Below are 23,702 nucleotides of genomic sequence, written 5' to 3'. Positions count from 1 at the left end.
TGAGGGCTCGTCACAATTTCATCGCTTGGGTGAGGAATGGCGTGCTCGGTCACCACCACAAATCATCCCTCCACCCAAGGCGACCAAAATCGACATCACTCTGCGATTCCGAACAATGTCGCGTGAACAGCACGTGGAAGGCGTGTGGTAGTCGCGTGTCGACCATGCTATGCCTGCCCACCTGCGGATTCTTGCTTCATGGCCTCGCGTCGCCCAATGCACATCAGTGCGAGCAAAGAGCATCAGGAGGAGGAGCGCTGGATGCAGCTACTTGCACCCAGCTAGCTTGAAACTGCTTGCGAACCCTCAACACGCCAGATGACTGCCACTCACTGGCTGGGCGGGTGGCGAATTGCTCACATCATAGCCTCTGTGTCTCACGTCACGTACTTCACTCCTTATCATTCGCGCCGATCTCAACCACCGTCAGTTGCCAGAGATCACCGTTGATCTCGGCAGAAGCTTTCGAAGTCTCGCTTCTGCACACCCACACACCCACACCCACACACACACTATCTGTGCGGTCCATGCGTAACACCATCGGCAATCGGCAAAAAGATGATCATGACGATCACAATCACGAAAAAAGTAACCGAACACATATGCTTTTTCCGCGTCAACCACTGACAGCGCGCCCTGATGATCAGTGGCAGTTCCATGGCATGCCCGGTGTCGATTCTTTATCTCGGCGTTGGAGCTGGCCGGTGTCGATGGTGTTCCGCCCATCCAAGTGACACAGGTCAGTCTCGGCGCCTCTGTCAATGTTCACGTGCATCCACCAGGCCGTTATCTCGTACCTGTGCATCTCATCGTGTGTTATTTTAAGAACGCTGAGATCGTTAGGAGCATTGCCGAAGATAATTCTGTAGAGGAGTAGTTCGTTGCATCTCGACTGCTTCCTCACCCTTCCACCACAGCCAGCGTCCACTACCTGTAAATATCCTGATATTTGATGGACTTGTTCACCCGAAATGCAACGTGGCCCAACCACCGAGATAATCCCAACACCATTCTCTACAATCTGTACCAGGCCACTTTCACATGTCTGAATAGCTCACCCCAGCTCTCTCCACGCTGCGGGACACCAAGTCAGCGCAGAACTCCGCTGCCGGATACGGCTACCGGTGAGTTTGGCCTCCGCAATCGGAGATTCCGTCTCGCACCACAGAATTAGGAGGTGCCTTTCGTTCTCTCGCGCATGTGCATGAGCCGCCCCGGAAGTAACTCGAGCTCCATGATCCGGTCATGGCGGAGGGGGTATACTCAGGTTGTCTCGCCTGACGCTGTAACACGCAAGCTGAGAAGCGTGACGTGGCCACTGGCTGGGCCTGCGGCGGCTAGTCACCTCCAAACGAGATCTGCATGTGGGGCCGACATTGCAAGCTGTCACATGCTTGTCTATCCTAGCCCATGACGGCTTGCTGCATCGACGGCGCCGCTCTGTCAGAGTCGGGTACGTGAGATCCCCCGCACGATGCCAAGGCTCGGTTTCTAAGCTTGGGGCCATTACGACGCCCATGTCCACGTTCATGGCGAGGCACGCGCGCGCCTGCATGCCGGGCTAGGCGGTGTGCCGCTGACGGCACGCCGCCGGCGGGCGGATGAGCCCATGGTTCAGGCTCATCTGCGGTGTGATCATCCACCCACATCCGCCGGCCGCCCGGCCGCCTCGGGCCTCGGCCTGTCCTCGGGCGCCACGCCTTGGCCACGACTTGGCCGCGCCCCCACCCTCCACCTCCGCACCCCTGGCCGCCGTTTCCGCTCAGCGTCTGCCGCCGGGAAAGTCTTGTGCAGGGACGCAGGGGGAACTTGGTTGAGCGCTCCACGCCACCCCGTATACGCTCCGGCGTGCAGAGCCGCCAGAAGGCTTGGCATGCCGACAGAAAACTGCGGGCAGGTACCGAGCGGGGTTCTATGATCAGGACTGGGCTTTCGGAGCGGGCATGGAACGAGAGCCCGCAGACCCCGCAGAGCGCGAAGCCCGCAGAGCCACGGGATGCAGGGGCAAGGGCTGGGCTATGCATAGATCGGTCGGCAACCTAGGCTGGAGGGAGAGATCAAGCGGCGGCTGAGTGCGAGTATTTCACGTCGACTAGAATTGTATGAATTGACACGGCTCCTTTCTGAACCGTGTCATCTGCCTTATAAACTTCGGCCTTTTCCGTGCCACACCCATCAATCCCATCGGTCCCCCACCGTCCACCGTACCAGAGTCCTCACACATTCACACTTGTTGTTCAACTCGAGACAAAGCACAACCCCCCTAGTCCTGCACACGCCAACGCCGTGATGGCTTTCCGCCAGACGTCCCGTCTCAACAAACCCGTTCCGCCACGCTTGCGCTAGCCTCCTTAGCCCCAAGCGCCCCTCACTCTTCTCCGCACGCATCCCATTGCCGCCCCGCCGCCACTTAACCATGACGGCCACGCTTTCTCTCTTTAACCCACTTGGCGACATGGACATTCTGTCCCATCCCCCCGCTGCTCCCACTCCGGTGGAGAGCACGTCCACGCCAGAGGGCCACCGCCCGCGTCGCCGCTGGACCGCCGACGAGGACGCGCGCCTCATCGCGGCTGTCAAGAAGTACGGCTCGCAGCGCGGACCCGGCAGCCAGTGGTCCAAGATCTCGGCCGGCCTGCCCGGCCGGACCAACAAGGTGAGTCGAGCTGCTGTCGGTGCGAAATGGGAAGCGACGGTATGCGGGCCGTGCCGCCGGCGGAGATGGCGACATAGTGGCTAGTGCGTTCCGAATCGGAGCTGGGCATGTGGCGATGTGGCATTGTGGCATTGTGTGCGTCAGCCACGCCGTCACGGCCACACAGACGATATGGCTCTGGCCCCTTGTTATCTCTTCGTGCACACTGTTTCATCGCCCCTTCGCTCGCACACCTGTACATGGACTGACGCCAAGGACTGCCGCAAGCGCTGGTTCCACAGCCTCGACCCCCGCGTGCGGAAGGGTCGCTGGTCGCCCGAAGAGGACGAGCTTCTGCGCAAACTGTACGCTGAGTTGGGCCCCCAGTGGAAGGCAATTGGTGCGTAAACCCCTCCGATACCCGCACAGACCAAAATGCTGACGCTATCCTCCTATCTTCGCACCTCGCTTGCCGCTTGCCCGCGCCACCCCCATCCCACCGCATCCCATTGTCCACTATCCTGTTCCGCAAACAGCCCTCCGCATTCCCGGCCGCAAAGACGACCAAGTGTCGAAGCGTTGGCGCGACGTGCTCGCTCCCGAGCTCACGAGCAAGAAGCCATGGAGCGACGAGGAGGATGCTCTCCTCCTAGCGCTGCTTGAAGAGAAGGGCCCGAAGTGGACCGCCATTGCAGAGCAGCTCCCCGGCCGCTCTCCGATTGCCTGTCGCAACCGCTCGAGGAAGTACCGCAAGCCTGCCGCCGCTGCTCCTTCGATCACGTCTATCGCCTCGACCCCGGCCCGCTCCTCGCCCGCCTCTTCTCCCGAGGGGGCGTACGTCGACCTACTCCTCGCCCAGGCAGCCCAGAGCCAGCCTCAGCACCCTCCCCACCACTCGACGGCCCACGTACCAAGCCACGACCACGATTGGCACCTGCCGCAGCTCGGAGCCGTCCCGCCCACACTCGACCTCTTCAACTTTGACGTCGCCAACGCGCCATTGTCTGGCCTCGCTCCCGTATCGGGCGTCTCCGGCGTCTCCGGCATTTCCGGCGTCACGGGCTCCGACGCCGCCGAGCATGGTCTCCTCGAGAACTGGCTCGCGAGCATGGGCGGCGTCCCGTCTTCAACGACGAGCTCGGCGTCCAGCGCCTCCGCCACTCTCCCCGTGACGACGGAGCACGCGACGCCTGACTCGCTCGCCACCCTCGCCACCACCGACAAGCCTCTCCAAATGCTCTACGGGCACTCGGATACGCCCGTCAACAACATGTGGAGCCTGTGCCTCGCCCTCGACCGCGGCGAGCACAGCGTCACGGTCTCGTCCGAGCTGCTGCGCCACCTCATCGCCTACGCGCCGCAGAAACTGCGCCAGGAAGGCCTGAGCATGGAGCTGTCATAGCCGCGGGAAGCGGCGAAGCGTAGCCGAGGCCGAGGTAGGCCGAGGTCGGAGGCATGCAGAAACCCTACCCTACAAAACCATTCATACTCGACTAGATACGGACAGTCTGTAGTGTACCACCATGTAGAGTAATGAGTAATCCGTGCTCCCGCTTCCCTTGTCGCTGAGCCTGCATGCCTGTCGCACCTGCAAGTGCCACTTTGAGTCGCACACCATGCGGCGGAGTTAGCCCCTGACTGCGTCTGTCCCTGCCCGCTGCCCGCATCCAAATGCGCCAAGTCCCGGCACACCGCGGGCCGCCGCCGACGCTCGCCGGAGCCTGTGGCATGCCGCGAGCCGTTTCTTCGGTGATCTGCGCCGGCGCACTCGTCCGCATCCAAACTCGCACATTGCGCGAGTGGACTAATTCTGCCTTCTGCAGCGCAGAGGCGTCTCGCTATCCTCGCGATCGTGATCGCCACGCCATGCGGCAATGGAATGGCGGGAACGCCCCCGATCTGCATGCCCGCTCCGTCCCTGCAGGCGTACAATGCCTCATCAGGTGAGATTGGAGGACTTGGCGATGTTAAGAGTGTCGGAAGTCGCTGACGCCACTCGGAATGGAGGCAGCACTCGGGTGTCATTACCGTGTGGCAGTGTGGCAGTGGGACGACGTGTCAGGTAACTCCTGGAAACGATGGGGATGCAAATCGCGTACAACGCGCTCAACGTGAGAGGTGCAACCCGAGGTATGCGGCTGCGAGTGACCGACGTGCCTGCCTTCTCACCCGACTCCCCACCCCATGGCAACAAACTAATTCAACCGCTTCCCTTCGACTCACAGACTCAACACGTATGCAGGCGACGGATACATGAAATGCAATCTACGAATGCTGTGCCCGGTTTTGTCCGACCAGCAATAACATGCTCGTGGTAGTCGCGTGGTGCAGTGCCCTCCACCTTGTGTGCCCTCCTACTTCCCGCTTACTCGATGGTCTCGGTCTCGTCGATGAGCTCCTCGAACACCTCCTCGACCTTCTCGGCCGCGCCCTCCTTGTCCCAAGGCTTGACGATGAGCTTGCCGCGGGCCTTGCGCTCGGCAAGGAGGCGGGCGTTGTTGCGCGCACGCCAGGCGTCCCACTCGGCGATGGCGCGCTGGCGGGCAGCAAGCACCTCTGCCGTGCCGGCGTTGATGGCGGCAGCGTCCTCCTCCTCGAAGACACGCGAGAACTCCTTGAGCTCCTTGCGGATCTTGCGGCGGTCGGCCTTGGAGAGCAGAGTGGGCGGGCGCGGGCGCCACAGGAACTGCTTGAACTTGTCCTGGCCCTGGTGGCCGAGGTTCTGGCCCTTGAAGTCCCACAGCATGAAGCCCGGCTCCGGGGTGCTGTTCCACGACGACGCCCACGACGCGAGGTAGCGTCCACTGGGGTCCCAAGCAATGTCGGTGATACCGTAGTGCTCGCCGGTCGCGAGGGACTGGACGTTGTCACCGCGGTTCTCAGTGTCCTTGGCAACCTTGCCCGGGGTGTCGTCGAACGTGAAGTCGACGTCGAGGAACTCGATGTCGAACTTGGTAGGGCTTCCAACGCTCGCGAGGACAACGTTGCGGCCACGGGGCGACCAGAGGAGAGTGTTGCACACCTTGCCCTCGAGAACCTTGAAGGCGGTAAAGTCGCCCTTCTTCGGGTCAGGCTCGTAGAAGGAGACGTTGTACTTGATGACAACACCAGGGATGTTCTGGCCGAAGTTGGGGTCCGAGGTCGACACAATCGCGAAGCGCTGTCCATTCGGCTCCCACGCGAACGAGGTCACGTACTCCTTGTGCTCGATGACCTCCACGGGGAAGTCCTTCTCGCGGAGACGGAACAGCTCGAGGTTGCAGAACGTAGCCTTCTTGTTCTTGGCCTTGCGCGCGTGGCGGTCGACCTTGACGCAAAGGTAGTCGCCCTGGTTCTGGAATGCGAACTTGCAGTCGGTAACGTTGAACAGGTTCTTCGCGCGAAGGACGTTACGGCTAGGGATGCCCATGAGGTTGACACGGGCCGGCTGGTTCTGCGCCTCGGGCGTCCAGTACGCGAGCATGCACTCGCGCTTGGTAGGCTTGTTGGCCTTACGGTCCTCCCAGTCCTTGTCGCCCATGGGGCACCACTCAAAGTCCTGCACACCCTCGATCTTGATCGACTTGCGGTCGAGCAGGCCCATGTCGGGCAGCTCGTAGACCTGGATGGCCTCGTTGGGCACGCAACGCGCAACGTACGCGTCGTCAGGCGACCACTTGAACACGGGCCACTTGCGCTCGCGCGGGCCGTTCTCGTCAGGCTTCTCGCCGGCGAACGTGCGCAGCATGCGAGCAGTCTTGACGTCCCAGATGACGAACTGCGAGCCCTCGTCCTCGGGGCCGAAAGTGTCGCGCACAGCCTTCTCGACCTTGGGCGAAGGGTTGGCGACGTTGAGGGGCTCCGGCGACCATGAGACAAGGTAGTTCTCGCAGGGCGAGAACTGGATGAGACGCACGTCCGGGTGGGTCACACGGATCATGTTGTCGAGCTTGGGGCCCGACCAGAGCGCAACACCAGGAAGGTGGATCGTCGCAAGGTATGTGCCGAGGGGCGACCACTGCACGTAGTACTGGCCCCAAAGAGGGTTGGTGAGGTTCTTGCCGTCGGGAGTCTTGACCGGCTCCTCCTGGAAGTTGCGGCCGTTCCAGAACAGGCTGACAAGGTTGTCGCGGAAGGTGAGGTACTGGTCGCGACCGGCCGGGTCGCCGAGCCACGAGCGCGCGTGGTCCTTCTCGGTGTACGGGCGCTCCTTCCAGCCAGGCGGGAGCTCGTCGTCGCCGACGGACATGTTGGCGTAGCGCTCAATGTCACCAAACCGGTTCACGTAGAGCGTGCTCTTGCCGAACTTGGAGCCGTCGATGGCAGCGAGCGCGTTCTCAGCCTGCGCGGCATCGGGGTAGGACAGGAAAATGAAACCCTTGGACGTGGCCGCCTTGTCGTCCCATGGCATGTCGACGTGGTCCTCGTCGATGGGAGCACCAGCCTTCTGGAAGAGCTGGCAGAGACGCAGGATCAGCTTCTCCTTCTTTGCCTCGTCAACAATGGGAACGTTGTCGACCACGAGCACATTCTCAAAGCCCTTCTGCGAGTCCACGGCATACCTAGAAGTCAGCGTCTACCCACGGTGTCGTGACCACTAGGCCAGCAGCGCCCGTGTATGACTTACTCCTTCTCGATGTCGGCGTAGCCATCCTTGAGCTCGAGCTCAATCTCGTAGCGCTCCTCTTCTGAGAAATCTGAGAGATCCAAATTGGTCATGGTGGTTGGAGTGGTTATGGGTATCGTGGTTGGTGGACAACAGAGTCGTGTCGCGGTGAAAAGTGAGAGTGCCTGAGTGCCACGGCCGGAAATTCGCGGCCATAGTAATCTGATTAGTATTCAGAGCTTATCAAGTCTAGGACTGATTTTGAAAGCATACATGATATAGCATCGGGCTTGGAGCTCATGGTTGCTACAGACATTCAGTCCACCTCATCCTCATACTCATCCTCCCCCTCCGCGTCCTCCTCTCCCTCTGCATCCTCATCCGACTGCTCTTCGTCATCGCTCTCCAGAATCAGTCTCTTGCGCGGTGGTGGTGCTGGAAGTGCAGCAGCTTTCTGTGGTGAACCCCTATTCGAATTGTCTCCCCGCTGGCTCCTTCGGCGCCCATTCGCGGGGCTCGCGGATATGGTGCGGCGCAGCGCCTTGTTCGAGTGCTCCGGGCTCGGGTTACTGCTGTTGATTGACCGTTTTCTCAGAGAGCGGACAGGAGAAGCCGTGAGAGCTGCAACGAGCTGCAGTGTGGCTTTATCCTCGCCCGCGGCAATTTTGTCTGGCGTATCCTCGGCATCACTAGGATCAAGATCGGCCGGTGTAGAGATAATCTCTTTGCTGGACGATGGTGTTGGAGACTCGTCGTCGCTGTCCTCCTCTTCCCCCGCGGTTGTCGTGGACAGGAGCGAGCGGTATGCAGGGTCGCGTGTGGTGAGGAACGGCGTGTACTTGAGGCGCTCCGGACGAAGCTTGAGGTAGCCTTTGGCTTCAAACTTCTGCAGGACCGTCTCGATAACCTCATGGTTAGGGACGATCTGATATCGCTTTGGGATGACGACTGCGTTCTCTTTGCCCTCGAACTGCGGCTGATCGGGAAGGGTGCGCTTGTTTTTCTGAGGCCGCCCGCGGCGAAACTTCTGTCGAGAGGCTGCCACCTGCAGAGGGGGCTCCAGTACATTGATCATGTTATGGTCGCGCAATGTCGTAAAGATGTCTGCTAATGTCATCGAGGTCGCGGCGGCAATGTCTGAGCGCTTTAGCGTGGTCAACTCCTTGACTCACCCTTTAGGCGAATGCGGCCAGTGGTTTTCCGCAAGAACTGAAATACGGTGTTGCGCCAATAGCTCTGGTAGCTAAGCAGACCAAGACCTGATAAAGGTCGCTCTGGGGAGCCTCTCCGCCCTTCCTTTTTGGAGAGCAGGTAGCCTGACGTCAGTCTCGTGAGGAAGACAGATAACTCACTGAAGTCGATTAGGAGCTGACCCCAACCTTTGCGCTGGCGCACAGGGAGCGTCATGATGCAGCTCACGTTGTTATCGGGGCTGCGCTTCTCCTTGGAAAAGTATCCAACGAACCGGGCTCCAAGGTCATCCACCTCAGTCATCACGTAGAACAGAAATGGCTCTACGTCGTAGTAAAGCGTCTTGTGGTCCAGGAACATCTTGGCAAGAAGGCAGAGGTTCTGGCAGTAGATCTGTGAGCGGTCAGCAAACGCACAGTAGAACCACTTACTTTATTCTTGCGTCCGTCAACTTCAAACACGGAGACGTTCCCGTCACGATAGATCTCGTCGCCTGGTGGGTGGCGCGCCTTGCATTTCATCTAAAGTCAGCGGAAACCCTCCTTCAGCTGAGCTCACTCTATGCCGGCCAGCCACGAAGCCGCTCTTCATGTACTTCAAGCAAAACTCGCACAACCACAGCCTGCCATCGGGGACCTGTGCGTACTCCTCCGGATATGGCGCCTGATACCAGGTGTCGATGTCGTACACTCCGAAGCGAATCTTGTTGATCTTCTCGGGGTGACCTCCAGAAGCTGCGGACGCAGCGATAGATGATGTGAGACTGCTTACAGTGGGCACATTGCTCGACGAAGCATTTTGATGAAGTAGGACGCGATCGCGCAGCGGTCGCATGGCAGTCGAGGTGGAAGTGGGTGTGGCGAATCCGGGTGTTGAGAGCGTCGGCGTTGCTGGCGCAGCCTTAGAGTGAGCCTTCCCCGGCTTGACTGGTCCGGGCGTTGATGGCCGTGACGGGACAGGCGACGCTATCGTGGCTTGAGGGTCCCACAGAGGTAGTGGTGGCCCGCCTAGCCTGTTCTCAGCTGCCTTCCGACTCTTGTCGAATAACGCCTTGTCGGACGCGAGGATCGTGGTCCCAGAGGTGTCTGCGTCCTCGCCCTCAATGACGCCCCCGTATGGCACCTGCTCCTCGGGCTCTTCCTCGACCTCAATGTCGCGGCGTGCAGCGCTGGGAACGCGAAGCTTGAGAACGAGACCGCCTGCGGGTGATGTGCCTGTTGATGTGTCTTGGTTTGAGGCATCGCGGGCGCGTCGAGCTTTATCGCGGTCTTTTGGGTGGCCGTTGGCCTTGAGACGGATCTTAGGTGGGGGCTCGCTCAGAGGAGAGTCGTCGCGGGACAATGAGGTGTTGGCTTTGCGCTTCCGGTCACGCGGTGTGGGAGCTTGCACTTCGACGAGCGGTGTCTCCACGGCGCGCTCCTTGCCTTTCCTCGACGGGGCTGTGGGCCTTGCAGCAGGAGTGGATGTCCTGGGTGCGCGTGCGGTGGAGGTGGAGGCTTTGTTGTTCTCAACTTTGAAATCGACGGCGCAAGTATCGCAGTACCATACCCCTTGAGGTGGTCCTTTCAGTGGCCTGCTCTCGTCAGCGCTTAGCACTTCGTGGACTTACGGTACAAGGCAGTAGCTATGCCAGCCTCGGTCGCAGCCATCGCAGAACAGCAGGCGATTCTGGCGTCAATCATCTCTCCGTCCCACAATCAACAACTCACATCATCGCCTTGTGAGCGACAGGTCTCACACGGCTTGCACTCAATGCAGCACCAAGGGTAGCTCATGATTTTCTTCTTGAGCTGCGGATTGGAGAAGCCCAGGCATACAGGGTGCCCGCTGCGACCGCACATCGCGCAACTGAGGAGCTTCTCCTTGGGTCCGTTCTCGTTCTTGAAGTCGGCTTTCTGGCAGAAACCGCACACCTCCTCTCTGACGATGAGAGCCTTGCTGGACGTCTTACCGTTCGCGCGCGGTGCAGTCGAGCCCTCCTTGGCGAGCTTGCCGTTAGGTTTGGCCTTGGGGGTTGCGTCGCTACCATTCGCGATTGGTTCTATGGGGTGTTTGCGGGAGCGTGCTCTCTTGCGCTTCATCGAGGGGCCGTTGCCTGCAGTCATGGGCATTGGTGATGGCGCGAGTGAGTTGTGGAGGGACCCGAGAGTGTGCTCGGCAGGGGGGAGCGAGTGACGGGTCGAGGTTGACGCGAGATGTGATTCCATGAAGGGGTCAGCGCTGAGAGGAATGTCGTTCTCAACGGCGGGGGGCGCACTGGCGGCGACGAAGGGTGGTTCCAGTGCCGGGTCTGCGACGGGAGGATAGTAGTATCCCTCTGGCTGATACAGTCAGAGCCTCGTTCGGGGCGAACTGATATCGCGCGACTTACAGCGAAATAGTAGCCGACCCCGTCATCAACCTCGCCCTCGGCGTCGATGTCTTCCTGCACGCTGCCATCTTGTTCATCAAGCAATGCGGGGTCGATGGCAAAATCGTCAGTCGCTCGCTTGCGTGGTGTAGGAGTGCCTTGCACGGCGCCTCGGGTGCGCGTTGGCGTCCTGGTACTGCGCGACGAGGAAGGAGCGGAACGCGACGCGGCTCTACGCGTGGGCGTGGCCATGTTCGCGCTGCCCCGAGGCGGCTAGATTTGCGGCGCGCGTGAATGGCGGGAGTTTGGCCGCGTCCGGCCACGATGGGCCAAGTGAAGAGTATAGATAAATGTGGACGTTGATGGGCAGGAGGGGCGGAAGATGTTGAAAGAGAGTGGTGGTGGTTGCCGCCGAAGCGGTGGATGGTGCTGATGCATGGCGTCCACACACGCATCTCGCGCCCAGGCCGGCATCCCACCCAAACAATCCATCGTTTGGTTCCGCTAATAACACCTTATTCAGTACCCCCATAAGAATATCTCTCCACTCCTCACCAACAACTGGCAACTGGCACTCGCAAGACTCAGAGAGCAACTCTCCATCCCTCTCTCTCTCCTCCTCGCCTTCAGCACTTGCTCAGCCATCCGCCCTCATTACACTCGCAGCATCTAAGCTGCAAAGTAACTGCGTCCTCTCCGCGCCACCTGCGCCACCCTCGCACCTTCTTTCCGGAGGGCTTGCACCATCCTTTGTGCAGCATGTCTGTTCGCAAATCACCTCCCCCTTCTGGGCCTGGCATGGCCGTCGCGAAGCGCGCGCGCGTAGAGGATGACGAGGAAGAGAACACGATGACTCTGACGGTCGCGTCGTCGGGCGAAGGACAGCGGAAGAACGCACTGGTGCGCACGATCAAGCGTACTAGTGGGCTGGAGGCGCCGATTGTGTCGTTGGCGGGAGCTCACGGAGTAAGTGACACAGGAAGGTGTCATGATGCCAGTCCCATCTGGACAGCACCTTAAGAGTTCTCGTACTGACACGCAGGGAGAGATTACGGCGTGCAAGTTTGACCCACGAGGAGAAACAATCGCGGCGTGCTCCATCGACCGCGCAATCTGTAAGCGTATGTGGTCAGCAAGCCTAACCCGCAGCGCTGTGGAGGACGTATCCTCCACATGACAACTACGGTCTCATCCCACACGTGCACAAGCAAGCCGTGTTGGACATTGCGTTCTCCCTCGATTCGAAGGTGCTCTACTCGGGCGGCGCGGACGGCTACCTCATCGCGACGGATCTCGAGGATGGGGCGCGCGTAGCCAAGTATGCGGCGCACTTTGGCCCCCTGAATTCGATTGCTGTGGCGATCTCGGGCGGGCATGAGCTCGTGCTGACGGGGGGCGATGACGGGATTGCGCGCGTTTGGGACCCGTCGCTCGGCATGAAGGAGCCAGTGGCCGAGTTTGACGACGAGCGCGATTGCCCAGTGACGGCTGTGGAGTGGAGCGCCGACGGGAATCAGTGCTTCGTGGGCGGCGTTGACAACGAAGTGAAGGTGAGAGCTTCCCGGACCAACGAAGCTGACGACAGGTGTGGGATCTGCGGACAGAAAAGATGTTGTATTCGTTGAAGGGACACACGGATACCGTGAGTGCCATTGGAATGGCTCCAGCTGTAGCGACGACGCCGAGAAACCGAAGGAGGGGAGCGGGGCGTCGCAGAGCGCTCGCTCTGCTTTGTGTGATCGTCGCCGGTCCGATGTGTTCCCCCCAATGCAGACTAACTCCAGATCACTTCCCTCGCGCTCTCGCCTAACGGGCACTACCTTGCGACGTACTCGCTTGACTCCGCACTCATCATCTACGACGTGCGGCCCTTCTCATCCGACCCCATGCGTGTTTACCGCACGCTGTCTGGCGCACCGTCGGGCTTCGAGCAGACGTTGATCCGCTGTGCGTGGTCGAAGCACGACGGCGGGCAGCGGATAGCAGCGGGCGGCGGCGACCGCACGGTGACGGTGTGGGACGTGCAGACGGGCAAGATCCTGTACAAGCTCCCGGGTCACAAGGGCGCCGTCACAGGTGTGGACCTGCATCCTCGGTATGTTGGGACGCAGACGGCACGATGAACCACGCTGACGGACAGGGAACCGATCATCCTGACCGGGTCCAAGGACTCGAACATGCTTCTCGGCGAGCTTGACGCGCAGGACTTCTCTTAGACGCAGTAGTGGTTGGCATCATGCATGTGCATTGGGCGACATCTCTGACAGCCTGGAACGATGTGTGCATGAATAGTGGTACAATGCGAATGTGTCTAATCGAGGGAGCGCAAGAACCTCGCCTTGGGTTTCCTATCTCCCCGCTCCTCCACCCTCATGCCCCAAATACGCACGATGCGCGCCGCGTCCCGCCGCCATCCCTCGTGCTTCGCCTTGTCCTCGGGGCTGCGCGGCGTCTCCACCAGCCGCTCCGCCACGAGCTCCAGCTCCCGCGCAAAGTCCACCGCCTCCCCAATCATGCGGTAGTCGCGCCCGCTCAGATCCCAGTGCTTGGCCTCGCCGGCATTCATGTCGACGACGCCGGCCGACGTGCGCACCTCGAAGAAGGCGTCGGGGCCGAAGAAGTCGTAGATGTCCGCGGCGGCACGCAGCGGCCTGATCCCGTGCTTGAGGCACGCGAGCGCCGTCTTGAACAGCAGGCCCATGGCGGGCGCCGAGATGTCGTGCGGGCGCGGCGGGACCCATGCGCGGCCGCGCACGTCCTGCCCACGCCCGTTCGGCGCCTTCCACACATACTTGCCTGCGCCGCCCTCGGCCGCGGGAGGGAGGGCCACCATCCGCCGGAACGTGGAGAGCGCAATGTCCCAGTCCGCGGCCCAGCGCGCCGCCCCCAGTACGGAGAGGTACACGTCGGCGGGCCAGCCGTCGGGGCCGCTCGGCGGCTGGAACGTCTCGAGGATGGCGCTGGCGCCGTCGGCGTCGCCCGCGAACGAGAGGTTGTGCACAAACGTCCGGAGGAGCGCGAGGTCGGCGTCGCGGGCCAGCGGCCCTTCGGCGACGAGGCGCGTGTAGTGGGCCACGAGCGACTTGTTGCCCATCCGCCTGAGGGTGGAAAGGAGGGCCGTCGCTGACCGCACGCTCAGCTTGAGAGTCGGGAGAGTCGCCCATGCCCGAGGCAGGAGGGTGTATTTCCCCTTGACGCCCGTGGCCGACGCAGGCTGCCCCGGAGCGGGGAGGTTCCAGAGGCGCGGAACGAGCTCCTCCGCCACGCGCTGGTCGGAGGGGCTGCCGGCCGCGAAACAGGAGAGCGCCGCGAGCGCAAGGCGCTCGTCGAGGTCTCCGCCGAGCGTGCGCACCGCCTGGTCGAAGTATCCGCGCCCGACGCTGCCAACCTCAATAACGGGCAGGCCAATATCTTCCTTCGTCGAGCGGCGGTAGTGGTCGACGTTGTTGGCCGTGCTCAGCATAGTGTAGTAAGTCGCGGCATCGGGGGCGAGCGGGCCCTCCCTGTCCATAGCGAGAAAGACCGCCTCCATCTCAGTCCACATGCCGTAGCGGCCGAGGAACTTGAGATACGCGTTGGTCGGCCAGACGCTGACCTCCTCGCTGGGGAGCATGGGTGCCTCACCCTCCTCGCCCTCCGGGTAGGCGACGCCGAGGTCGTCCCGGCTGCCCTCATTCCTGGACGCCTTTGAGAGCATCTTGCGGATGTGAGCCTGGCTGAGGTCGTAGATACGCCGGACACGCTCGAGAGTTAGACGTTCCGGTCGGTGCGCGGGAGAGAATGTCTCATTCACCATGCCAGAGTGGGCGACTCCTGCGTACGCGTTCAACAGAACAGTGAAGGTGCGCGACGAGGCATGTGTACCACGCTTCTTCATCTGAGGTTAGCGGGCTGAGCCTAGAGAACGCCCCAGCACCATGTCCACCCAGGTGGCAGGCGGCAAGTTGGGCTCACCTCATTAAACGCCTTCCACATGGCAGTGTGATACCCGTCCCGCCCCATCCTCGAGAGCACGAGGTTCCACACCGGCGCAGTCGACATAGACGGCGGAGCACTCCGGACAATAGCAAGCATCTCGTCAATCTGGGGCCTCGTCATCCTGTCCGGGTGTCGCGCGAGGTACTTCTTAACACGCTCCGACAGGGTATACGGATTTGTGGACGTGGGCGGCGTCATGCCGCGCACCTTCCACTCCCTCGCGGGACGGTCCGCCGAGCGATGCGAGTTGCGGTCGCGGTCACGGTCACCTCGCGCGTCACGGTTCGAATCACGACCCCGCGAGCCGCGGAACGCCGCCGCGCCCGCAACGGCGCCAGGTGCGCCGCGCGAGAACGAGCCGCTCCGCGATCCTTCACAGGGCGCGGACGAGCGGTCTCCTCTGGGAAATCGCGTGTCTCGCGGGGCGCGGTCGCGGTTGGAAGGGCCGGGTCGCCCATCTCCATCTCTTGAAGACCGGCTGTCCCTCCTCGGACCAGATTCCTCGCCGGCTTGCCGTGGCGTGAATGTCGGACGTGCGCGCGCCCCGGCAAACAGGTAGGACGTCGGGTAAAGCGCACCCCCGGTGTAGCTCCGTGTCTGCAGCGGCCGCACTGGGGCAAGTCGTGCGAGGCGGAACATGATAGTGTATTATTGCGAACTGGTTACATCGCCGGCCTTCCAACTTTTGGACTGGACAAAAAGCTTCCGCTTCCGCTCACCTCAATGCTGCCCGTTCATAATCTCGTCATGCAGGTTACATTGACGGAAACCCAGACAGAACAGAGCCAAAAAGCGCGCTCTGATGCTAGCAACGCATCTATGTCAGACGGGACATGCCGCTACAATACACTAACGCACTCGCCCAGCCACCGGGGCCGCTGCGCCGGCATTCTCCTCTTCCTCCTCCTCCTCTTCCTCATCGTCATCATCGTCCTCGTCAAACAGACGCCCATTGCGGCCCTCAGCCTTGACCCCTTCATCGTCGTCGGCGACCACGCCCTTGCCCTTTTTCCACCGTCCCTTCCAGTCGACGTCCTCGAGCTCGTCATATCGCTCCGGCCGCTCGCGCAGCCAGCGCATGCGCGGTCCGCTGCGCGCGCGCTCCGACACCTTGAAGCCAAATATGCGCGGCGCGTAGACCTTGTTCAGCGCGGCCCGCTGCCCGCCATAGGCGTTCGGGTTAACAATCGACTCGGCAATTCTGGACGGAGATGAACGGTTGCTGGGTGTCGACGACGACGTCGGTGGCTGCTCGACTGGGGCGAATGGCGCAGACAGCAGCTCGGGATACGTCTGGAAGAAGAGCGGCGCGAAGGACGTCCCAAAGAAGGCGCCTGGCATTAGACCAAAACTACGCTGGCAACTCACCGTCAACCTGTGAATACTTGCTGCTCGGCGGGCTGTAGATGTCGCCGCAGTTTGGACAATACAGCTTGACCGTATCGATGCCAGGCATGTCAGACCTGCCGCAGGGCAGCACATGTGTGGAGTGGCAGTACACGCGTGGGCAAAGGCCGAAGTCACCCTGCTCATACTTCTCCAACTGGCGGTTAGTCACATAGAGGCGCGGCGCTCACCATCATTGACAATCCTGGCTTGGTAAGGATGAAGCGCTGGTGCACCAGTCCGTACAGCAACTCGGCTGACGACTCGACGATGGACACGTCTGGAATTTTGGCCGAGTCCTCCTCTGTTTGTCAACGATGTCGGCATGGCGCGAACTAACCTGGCTCCACGTCAAGAATCATTTCCAGTGCTTCCTTCCAGAACGGAACTAAGGACTGTAGACCTGTCACGTCAGTTCCGGATATCATGAATCTGCTGCGCACCAGTTAGGTTGAAATCATCCTCGATGAAGTCCTCGTGCACCTCGCAGAAATAGTCGTGGCCGGGGATGTGAGTGGTGAACCATGTCTGTGTAAGTCCAGGTCATCAATCAAGGACTTACAATCCACGCCAGAGAGTCGGTCTCCTCGGACGAGCCATCTGAAGGGGAATCTGCGGGTCAGCCCTTCGCGTGATCTATCAAGCCCGTTCGAGGACAGGCGCGCTCACAGAGCTCGAGATCATCCACCTCTTCCTGGGCCGTGTAGCCAAGGGGGTGGTAATTGTACACGTTTTGTGCAGGTGGCATGGTAATGAAGTGAGCGGGTGGGTGGAGGGAAGGATGGGTTGTGAAGGGTAATGTCTGAGTCTGTGACGCTGTCGGCGCCGTTCCTTGCCAGATCAGAGTACCAATCTCCCAGTTAAATCAAGCGAGCAACGCGTAGGCAAGGATAGGAGCAAGACGCCGCAGTGAAATTGTTGACGAATTGACGACGATGTGGACGCTGTATCAGGTGGTGTGCAAAGGGGTGGGCGCGGAGGGTGATGATGGAAGCGAGGACAGGACGAGTACGAGTTGTTGAACGGAATCGGCACTGAATGTCTTGCATGCCTGGGCAGCGCAGCCCGCAGGCCGCAGATTGCCACAACCCGGCATTATCCTTTCCCTCACCGTACGCTTCCTCACCGTACGGCTTCCTCACCCCCACGATCAGGCACGAATCAGACCTCCACATGGCAAGTGCGTTGCATCATCAGGTGGAGGCATCCACGTGGCGATGACCCCAGCGGCCAGCGGGAGCAGTGGCGCGCGCCGGCACGCGCGCCTGGCTGGCTGCTGGCTGCCGTGCGTGTCAAGCTCACCACTGCCACTGCGGCTCCCGTCCACCATCTCTCTCTCTCCTCACATCTCATCCATCCTCTCTCTCGCTCTCTCTCTCTCTCTCATTCTATTCATCTCTCACTCTCTAACCGTCACTCCACACCTCCTCAGCATCCCACTTCATCTCTCTTCGCGCTCCGCCACCCCCTTCACCTCCTGCATTCACTATCCATCGACACTAGCTCATTATGGACGAGGAGTATGATGTGAGTTGCACCTTCCTGCACGCCCTCTACACCCCGTCGCCAAAAGCATTTGCGACAAGTAACCCAGCCCCTAGCCTCTCCTTGCCTCCCCATACTATGAGCTGCCGCTGACACTCCCAGGTTATCGTTCTCGTAAGTCTACCGGGCTCTACACGACACGCGTAACACATGACACGTACTGACCGCGCGCACAGGGCACTGGCCTCACTGAGTGCATTCTCTCGGGCCTCCTCTCGGTCGACGGCCAGAAGGTCCTCCACATGGACCGCAACGACTATTACGGCGGCGAGAGCGCTTCCTTGAACCTCACCCAGGTGCGATGGCATGCACGCCGAGCTAATCCCAGCTTTACCAGAAGTTCCGTGGAAGCGCGCCTCCCGAGGAGCTCAACCTTGGCAAGGACCGTTCATACGCCGTCGACCTTATTCCCAAGTTCATCCTCGCATCGGGTGAGCTCACCAAGATCCTCGTACACACCGATGTGACCCGCTACCTCGACTTCAAGCAGATCTCGGGGTCGTACGTGTATCGTGACGGCAAGATCGCCAAGGTGCCTTCAAATGAGAGCGAGGCTATCCGTTCGTCGCTCATGGGGCTCTTCGAGAAGAACCGCGCCCGCAAGTTCTTTGGCTACCTCCAGAGGTGGAACCCGGACGACCCGGCCACGCACGAGGGTAGGTCTGGGTCTGGGTCCGGGCGGCGGACCTTGCGCGCCCGTCCCGCGCGGTCAGATCAGCGCTAACGTCGATAGGCTTTGACGCGGACACTCAGACCATGACCGATCTCTTCGCCAAGTATGGTCTGGAGCCTGGCACCCAAGACTTCATCGGCCACGCCATGGCTCTGTGGCTCGACGATGAGTAGGAGGAAACATCGGTCCACGCTGACCCCAGCTACAAGACCAAGCCCGCCAAGCCGACCATGGAGCGCATTCGTCTCTACGCCGAGTCCATGGCACGGTACGGCAAGTCGCCCTACCTTTACCCTCTGTATGGCCTCGGAGAACTGCCCCAGGCCTTCTCGCGTCTGTCGGCCGTCTACGGCGGTACCTACATGCTGTCGAAGAAGGTCGACTCGGTCAATGTCGACGAGGATGGCAAGTTTGTGAGCGTCACCTCGGACGGTGAGACCGTCAAGGCGAAGCGCGTCATTGGTGACCCTTCATACTTTGGCGCCGGCCAGGAGGCCGAGGGCGGCAAGATCCGCGTCGTCGAGACCGGCAAGGTCGTCCGTGCCATCTGCATTCTCAAGCACCCCATTCCCGGCACAGAGAACGCCGACTCGTGCCAGATCATCATTCCTCAGAACCAGGTTGGGCGCAAGAACGGTGAGTGCCGAGCCTGGCAGCTACATGGGCTGGAAGCTGATTCAAGACATCTACATCGCCGCCGTGTCATCGGCTCACAACGTCGCTGCCGAGGGCGTGTACATTGCCATCGTCTCTACCATTGTCGAGACCTCGGTGCCTGAGCGTGAGATCCTTCCCGGTCTTCAGCTCCTTGGGAAGGTCGAGGACAAGTTCGTCTCGATCCTTCCCCTTTACGCCCCCACCGCCGACGGTTCGACCGACAACATCTTGTGAGTTTGCCGTCGGCAGCGTCCGGGTCACGCGACTGATAATCAGCATCACCAAGTCGTACGACGCTACCTCGCACTTCGAGACGGTTGTTGGTGAGTGGCAGATGCGCTTCTGGGGCTAACATGAAGACGATGTTGCCGACGTGTGGCAGCGCATCAAGGGCGAGAAGCTTGTGCTCAAGAAGCGCGAGAACCAGGAGATTGAGGCGTAATTACATGGGGAGCCGAGTATAGTTGTGACAGGCAGAGCCGAGTAGAACAGGTGCACTATCTTCATTTGCCGTACAGGATGGCAGGTACACAATATTACGAACCAGAAGTAACTCATCTTATCAGGCCATCTGAGCGAACAGTCTACGGAATCTCTTTCCTTGTCGTGTAAAGCGCAAACTGACAGTAGGGAAGTAATGGAGATGAGGCTTGCGGACCGCCAGCGATCAGCATCCCTCGTGGTGTTCGTTCCACATGTTGAAACGGAAGAAGGGAGAACGCAGGTGGTCCGGGACATCGACAAACATTTCGCACGTGGCCTGCTTGAGCAAGTTTGCCTGCTCCGTGAAGAAAGCAGCGTGCTGCTCGCGCGGTTTACTGTGACGGGAGATGGGGAGTGAGTCGTTCACGAGGCCGGCAGCGTCGCCTGAAGGAATCAGCATCTCGTATGGCGGCGCCAACTCACACGTAGCTTTAACGATCGAGGTTGGGTACCGTTGCGCATTCCAGAGAACCGCCTTGATCGCATCCCACCCGATGCTGGCCATAGGAATAAGCGGAGTCGGCTGCCAACAGTGCAGGCCCACGGCTCGGGCAATCATGGCAAAGCACTGCCCACGTCTACGGTCAGCCTCGCCAGCGAAAAGAGGTAGCGCACAGCACAATGAGGGTGTTGATGTCGGGGCAAAACGGGCCCGCCTCGTCGAACCAGGGAAGTGTCCACAAAATGGCATTGGCGTACTGGCCGAGAGTTTGCACAAAATCCTCCTTTGCCTTCTTTCTTAGTGTGAGCGGGACAAGCAAATATTACACACTCTTTACCGGCGGCCAACGTCCTGCGGACAAACTGCAGCCGCTGCTCGATCTGATGTTCCTTGACGCTCCTGACAAAGTCCATGATGCCATCAAGCTTTCGGCGATGCTCGTCGCCAAAGCGTAGCTTGTAGATTTCCACTACGATCTGTAGGTGCATTCCGCGGGTTACCCAGAGTTTAGCGATCTGCCATGGTGACATGAGGTGGGAAGATGTGCGCTGGGGTGGATGGATGCTAAGCGGGGCATCGCTAGGGTCAGCGTGCAGTGGTAGTGGGATGGAATTGTGGTGGAGGAGTGAGGCGAGACAAGGGAAGGCTGAGATCAACTTACACAGTTGTGAAGTACCCGTACAGATTGAAATGGTCGCTGTCGTCAGTGTCATCTTCAGAGCGTGGCGGAGCATACGACCAGGCAATAGTCTGCACGGGCATATCCCCTTGGCGGATACTCTTGATTTCCTGAGCGGTGAGAGTTGGCCAAGCCTGCCAAAGCTCGTTCCAGGTGAGAGGGCGATCGCTGTAGCGGCCGGCATCGTTACCCTTGGTGGCTATGGAGGAGCTCGAGGTGTCACTGCCTTCCGAGGGGGGAAAAACGTTGATTTGGAGGCCGTTAGTTTTCACAAGGTACCGGCCGCGATCTGGGCGGGGTGATTTACGCGCATCAGGTAGCTCTGAGGAAGGCGCCTGCTCGCGAACATGCCGGGTCACAGACTTGGAAGTTGGAGTTGGATCGGAGTCGACATTGGGCGAGTCGAGCAACGTTTCCATTGATTGTGAGAGCCACAGCTGTGCGTTCTCGGGAGGAAGGTTTGCCAAGGGGTTAGTGGTAGGCGGCTGCTCGATGGCGCTTTCCAGGCCCAGATGGTCGGGGTTGAGCGTCGTCGTCATCTCGTGCGCGCGGGTAGCGGCGGCGAGGGCCTCGAGCTGGGCGTTGGCCGGGGAGGGCGAGGGCGGCTGAAGAGCGTCGCGGATGCGGTTGATGATCTCGACAGCTTTCTGCTTTGTGATGCTGGTATGGCGGAGACGGGTTTGTGGGCGCTTGCCTTTACCCATGGGAAACAGTTATGATTTGTAGAATAGAGGGCGATGGGAAGGAGGGTGACAGAGAGGAGAGAGGAAGAGGTAGAGGACGAGAATCGAGAAGAGTAAAGGAGTGAGAGATGATGGACAAGAGCGAAAGCACAGAGTCGAGACTGGGTGACTGAGAAGAGTCGTTGAGGAGAGGGGAGGAAGGTCACTGCGGTGCCGATTCGACTGATGCTTAATGTGTCCCTCCCGAGTTGCATCGACTGATATGCTGCAGCAATCTTGTTTTGGTCTCTGCTCCAATTTGCCAGTTGCAAGCTGCAGTGCGGAGGCGGCCACAGAAGATATAGTCAGGTATGCCACAGTTACTCGGCGAGACCTTCAGGTGAGACAACTACCCATAGAAGAAGGGTGGTTGGGAGGTCAAAACCGACCGAGACGATCCGATCCAACACTCATGTGTAAGAGGCAACCACCGGAGGCCATATGGCCGATGACCTGGAAAGATGAGCTCGCGATGACAAAACAGTAGTAATTTTGCGAGCAAAGCGGACCTTCTGACCCCGGGGTGTAGTAAAACCAGATAATGTAGCGTGGGGGATGTGATGGTGCCGTAGGGTCATGGGCGGTATAAACTGCACAGGAGGCGAGACGCGAGAGAACCATAAATTTCTTAATCAAACAGATGACAAGAGTGGGAGGGAGAGGGGGAGGCATGAAAAAGCTCCACTAGGAGCGTCGTCCCGGAACAATGGGCTAAAGCCGTGAGATGTGTATCACTGGAGCCATTGTGCCATGTCGAGGACGGACTGAGAAGGCAACACAGAGAAATAGGATGTATAGTAGGGACAACCAGGGAGATGGAGATTAGTTTAGATGATATTTGGTCAATTTGATGCTCCCCACGGCTTCCACCGTGAAGCAAGGAAAGGTCTTCTGACGAGTAGGCGGGGAGAACCGAGGGTTATGCAATTTGTGAGAACAAGATGGCCTGTAATCTGCCGTCGCGTATAGGCATCATTCGATCATGCAAGACCTGAACCAGTGCTGTGGTCTGGGGTGGGTGGGTGCCCTGCGCGCCACACAGCTGTACTGCCACCAGATTCTGTCCGCCTGTGGAGGACTGGTGCCAAAATGTTTATCCCCAAGCCTTCAATGCCTGCTGACGTACCTTTCCGCACCCGATGAGTGCCCCGGCGTGAGTGTGAGAGACAGCACAGACTGGTGCCACCTCTATGACGCACGCGGCGCCGCGGCCGAAGCTCAGCGCAGACGCCTCCCTTTGGTCTGCTCTTGAATTGCTCTTAGAGCCCTCGACCGACCGATACCCGCACGGACCGGGAGTTGCGGTGCCCCGTCCTGTATGCTACACGGAATTGACCTCTTCTAACTCTGCCGTGCTGTGATCACTCGGCCGCCCGCTCTGACACAGTGCGATGTGCCGTCTTCCGCAACGGAGCACTTGCGGTGCTCTGGTGCAAGCTGCAGTGATCCGTTCCGTGCAACTCAGTCTGCTTGTTAGCGGTCAACCACCTGCTACCGTGCTTCTCAGCCATCAGCAGATGCACTACATCTACCAATGAACGCGCTGACGACCAGCACATCCCTCACATCACAATGTCTCTTACACAGACAATGTCTCCGCAGGTCAGTCGATGCTCTTTCCAGCTGGCTGACCCCAGTCCTCACTCTCACTCTCGGCGACGGCTTCAACCTCGACGTCGCCTTCACCCTCCACCACATCGACCCCAGCTTCCGAGCTGTCTACCGAGTCCTTCACCATCGCCCTCGAATCTGAGACGATCAACGTGGGCGCCTACTATTCCCAGCTCGCCTGGCTTTCTAATACAATCTCTACCCCGGAAGCGGCACGCATTGACGCGTCCCTCCTCGCCCTCTGGCGCTTCCTCCTCGACGAACTCGACTGGGGACGCAGTGCACACGCCACCCTTCGTGGTTTCGTGTCTCGGCACAACGCCGACGTGGGGCGGCTCGCCGCCAGACTGAACCTTGGCGCGTGCACGTCTGATGGGCAGGGGACGTGCAAGAATGTGCCATGAGAGGCGCGCTTGGGCGCTTGCATGTGAACATTGTAGACCAGCTACGAGGACTGCGCTGCAGTGGAAAGTGTAGGAGTAGAAATGTGTAAGTGGTGTGAGATGTACACTATTCGACGACGTAGGGACGCCGGCAGTAGGCGCATGCCCACTCGTCGACGCCGATGCTGCGCCACGCGCACTCGGCTGCTGTCAGCCACATTGGAACTTGGCTTGGCTAAAAGCTCAGACGTACCGCCTGCGCCGTCACCATCGGCATCGCCGGGACAAGGCATCGTGTGTGTAAGGGGGGTGAGAGGGGGCCAAGAGATACGGAGATAAGGAAGTTGGCTGGGCGTGCCAGACGCCGATAAAAACGAGTGTG

The 23,702-nt window shown here is 60.0% G+C and overlaps 11 protein-coding genes across 11 annotated transcripts; 5 read left to right on the top strand and 6 right to left on the bottom strand.

The window, feature by feature from the left end:
- Positions 1 to 657: 657 nt before the first annotated feature.
- Positions 658 to 825, top strand: COLE_03515 (uncharacterized protein; the record flags this gene model as incomplete). Its single annotated transcript, XM_018423033.2, has 1 exon — positions 658 to 825. One exon carries the CDS (start codon positions 658 to 660, stop codon positions 823 to 825), a length of 168 nt encoding a protein of 55 aa, XP_018279191.2.
- Positions 826 to 1,403: 578 nt separating this feature from the next.
- Positions 1,404 to 2,024, bottom strand: COLE_03514 (uncharacterized protein; the record flags this gene model as incomplete). The annotated part of the gene is made up of 1 exon (XM_018427400.2): positions 1,404 to 2,024. One exon carries the CDS (start codon positions 2,022 to 2,024, stop codon positions 1,404 to 1,406), a length of 621 nt encoding a protein of 206 aa, XP_018279192.1.
- A 392-nt stretch (positions 2,025 to 2,416) lies between these two features.
- On the top strand, positions 2,417 to 4,037 carry COLE_03513 (uncharacterized protein; the record flags this gene model as incomplete). Its single annotated transcript, XM_018423034.2, has 3 exons — positions 2,417 to 2,656; positions 2,912 to 3,035; positions 3,172 to 4,037. 3 exons carry the CDS (start codon positions 2,417 to 2,419, stop codon positions 4,035 to 4,037), a joined length of 1,230 nt encoding a protein of 409 aa, XP_018279193.1.
- A 963-nt stretch (positions 4,038 to 5,000) lies between these two features.
- On the bottom strand, positions 5,001 to 7,333 carry COLE_03512 (uncharacterized protein; the record flags this gene model as incomplete). The annotated part of the gene is made up of 2 exons (XM_018426636.2): positions 5,001 to 7,176; positions 7,242 to 7,333. 2 exons carry the CDS (start codon positions 7,331 to 7,333, stop codon positions 5,001 to 5,003), a joined length of 2,268 nt encoding a protein of 755 aa, XP_018279194.1.
- Positions 7,334 to 7,536: 203 nt separating this feature from the next.
- COLE_03511 (uncharacterized protein) lies at positions 7,537 to 11,013 on the bottom strand (the record flags this gene model as incomplete). Its single annotated transcript, XM_018420813.2, has 8 exons — positions 7,537 to 8,357; positions 8,393 to 8,536; positions 8,573 to 8,804; positions 8,843 to 8,932; positions 8,970 to 9,984; positions 10,021 to 10,079; positions 10,121 to 10,732; positions 10,783 to 11,013. The coding sequence occupies 8 exons, from the start codon at positions 11,011 to 11,013 to the stop codon at positions 7,537 to 7,539; spliced, it is 3,204 nt and encodes a 1,067-aa protein (XP_018279195.1).
- A 507-nt stretch (positions 11,014 to 11,520) lies between these two features.
- Positions 11,521 to 12,977, top strand: COLE_03510 (uncharacterized protein; the record flags this gene model as incomplete). Its single annotated transcript, XM_018423035.2, has 6 exons — positions 11,521 to 11,727; positions 11,804 to 11,876; positions 11,911 to 12,311; positions 12,347 to 12,403; positions 12,546 to 12,856; positions 12,902 to 12,977. 6 exons carry the CDS (start codon positions 11,521 to 11,523, stop codon positions 12,975 to 12,977), a joined length of 1,125 nt encoding a protein of 374 aa, XP_018279196.1.
- A 95-nt stretch (positions 12,978 to 13,072) lies between these two features.
- On the bottom strand, positions 13,073 to 15,378 carry COLE_03509 (uncharacterized protein; the record flags this gene model as incomplete). Its single annotated transcript, XM_018423036.2, has 2 exons — positions 13,073 to 14,638; positions 14,716 to 15,378. 2 exons carry the CDS (start codon positions 15,376 to 15,378, stop codon positions 13,073 to 13,075), a joined length of 2,229 nt encoding a protein of 742 aa, XP_018279197.1.
- Positions 15,379 to 15,588: 210 nt separating this feature from the next.
- COLE_03508 (uncharacterized protein) lies at positions 15,589 to 16,487 on the bottom strand (the record flags this gene model as incomplete). Its single annotated transcript, XM_018427401.2, has 4 exons — positions 15,589 to 16,073; positions 16,108 to 16,282; positions 16,317 to 16,429; positions 16,466 to 16,487. 4 exons carry the CDS (start codon positions 16,485 to 16,487, stop codon positions 15,589 to 15,591), a joined length of 795 nt encoding a protein of 264 aa, XP_018279198.1.
- A 1,425-nt stretch (positions 16,488 to 17,912) lies between these two features.
- Positions 17,913 to 19,442, top strand: COLE_03507 (uncharacterized protein; the record flags this gene model as incomplete). The annotated part of the gene is made up of 7 exons (XM_018423037.2): positions 17,913 to 17,966; positions 17,999 to 18,326; positions 18,404 to 18,512; positions 18,546 to 18,979; positions 19,026 to 19,230; positions 19,277 to 19,323; positions 19,360 to 19,442. The coding sequence occupies 7 exons, from the start codon at positions 17,913 to 17,915 to the stop codon at positions 19,440 to 19,442; spliced, it is 1,260 nt and encodes a 419-aa protein (XP_018279199.2).
- A 225-nt stretch (positions 19,443 to 19,667) lies between these two features.
- COLE_03506 (uncharacterized protein) lies at positions 19,668 to 20,174 on the bottom strand (the record flags this gene model as incomplete). Its single annotated transcript, XM_018423038.2, has 2 exons — positions 19,668 to 19,837; positions 19,913 to 20,174. 2 exons carry the CDS (start codon positions 20,172 to 20,174, stop codon positions 19,668 to 19,670), a joined length of 432 nt encoding a protein of 143 aa, XP_018279200.1.
- Positions 20,175 to 22,898: 2,724 nt separating this feature from the next.
- On the top strand, positions 22,899 to 23,341 carry COLE_03505 (uncharacterized protein; the record flags this gene model as incomplete). The annotated part of the gene is made up of 2 exons (XM_018425342.1): positions 22,899 to 22,928; positions 22,964 to 23,341. The coding sequence occupies 2 exons, from the start codon at positions 22,899 to 22,901 to the stop codon at positions 23,339 to 23,341; spliced, it is 408 nt and encodes a 135-aa protein (XP_018279201.1).
- Positions 23,342 to 23,702: the final 361 nt, after the last annotated feature.

This window comes from Cutaneotrichosporon oleaginosum (genome assembly GCF_008065305.1).
Source record: "Cutaneotrichosporon oleaginosum strain ATCC 20508 chromosome Unknown ATCC20508_contig03, whole genome shotgun sequence".
Taxonomy (NCBI): domain Eukaryota; kingdom Fungi; phylum Basidiomycota; class Tremellomycetes; order Trichosporonales; family Trichosporonaceae; genus Cutaneotrichosporon; species Cutaneotrichosporon oleaginosum.
The sequence above is the reverse complement of the archived record's forward strand: the minus strand, read 5'-3'. Positions and strand labels throughout refer to the sequence as shown.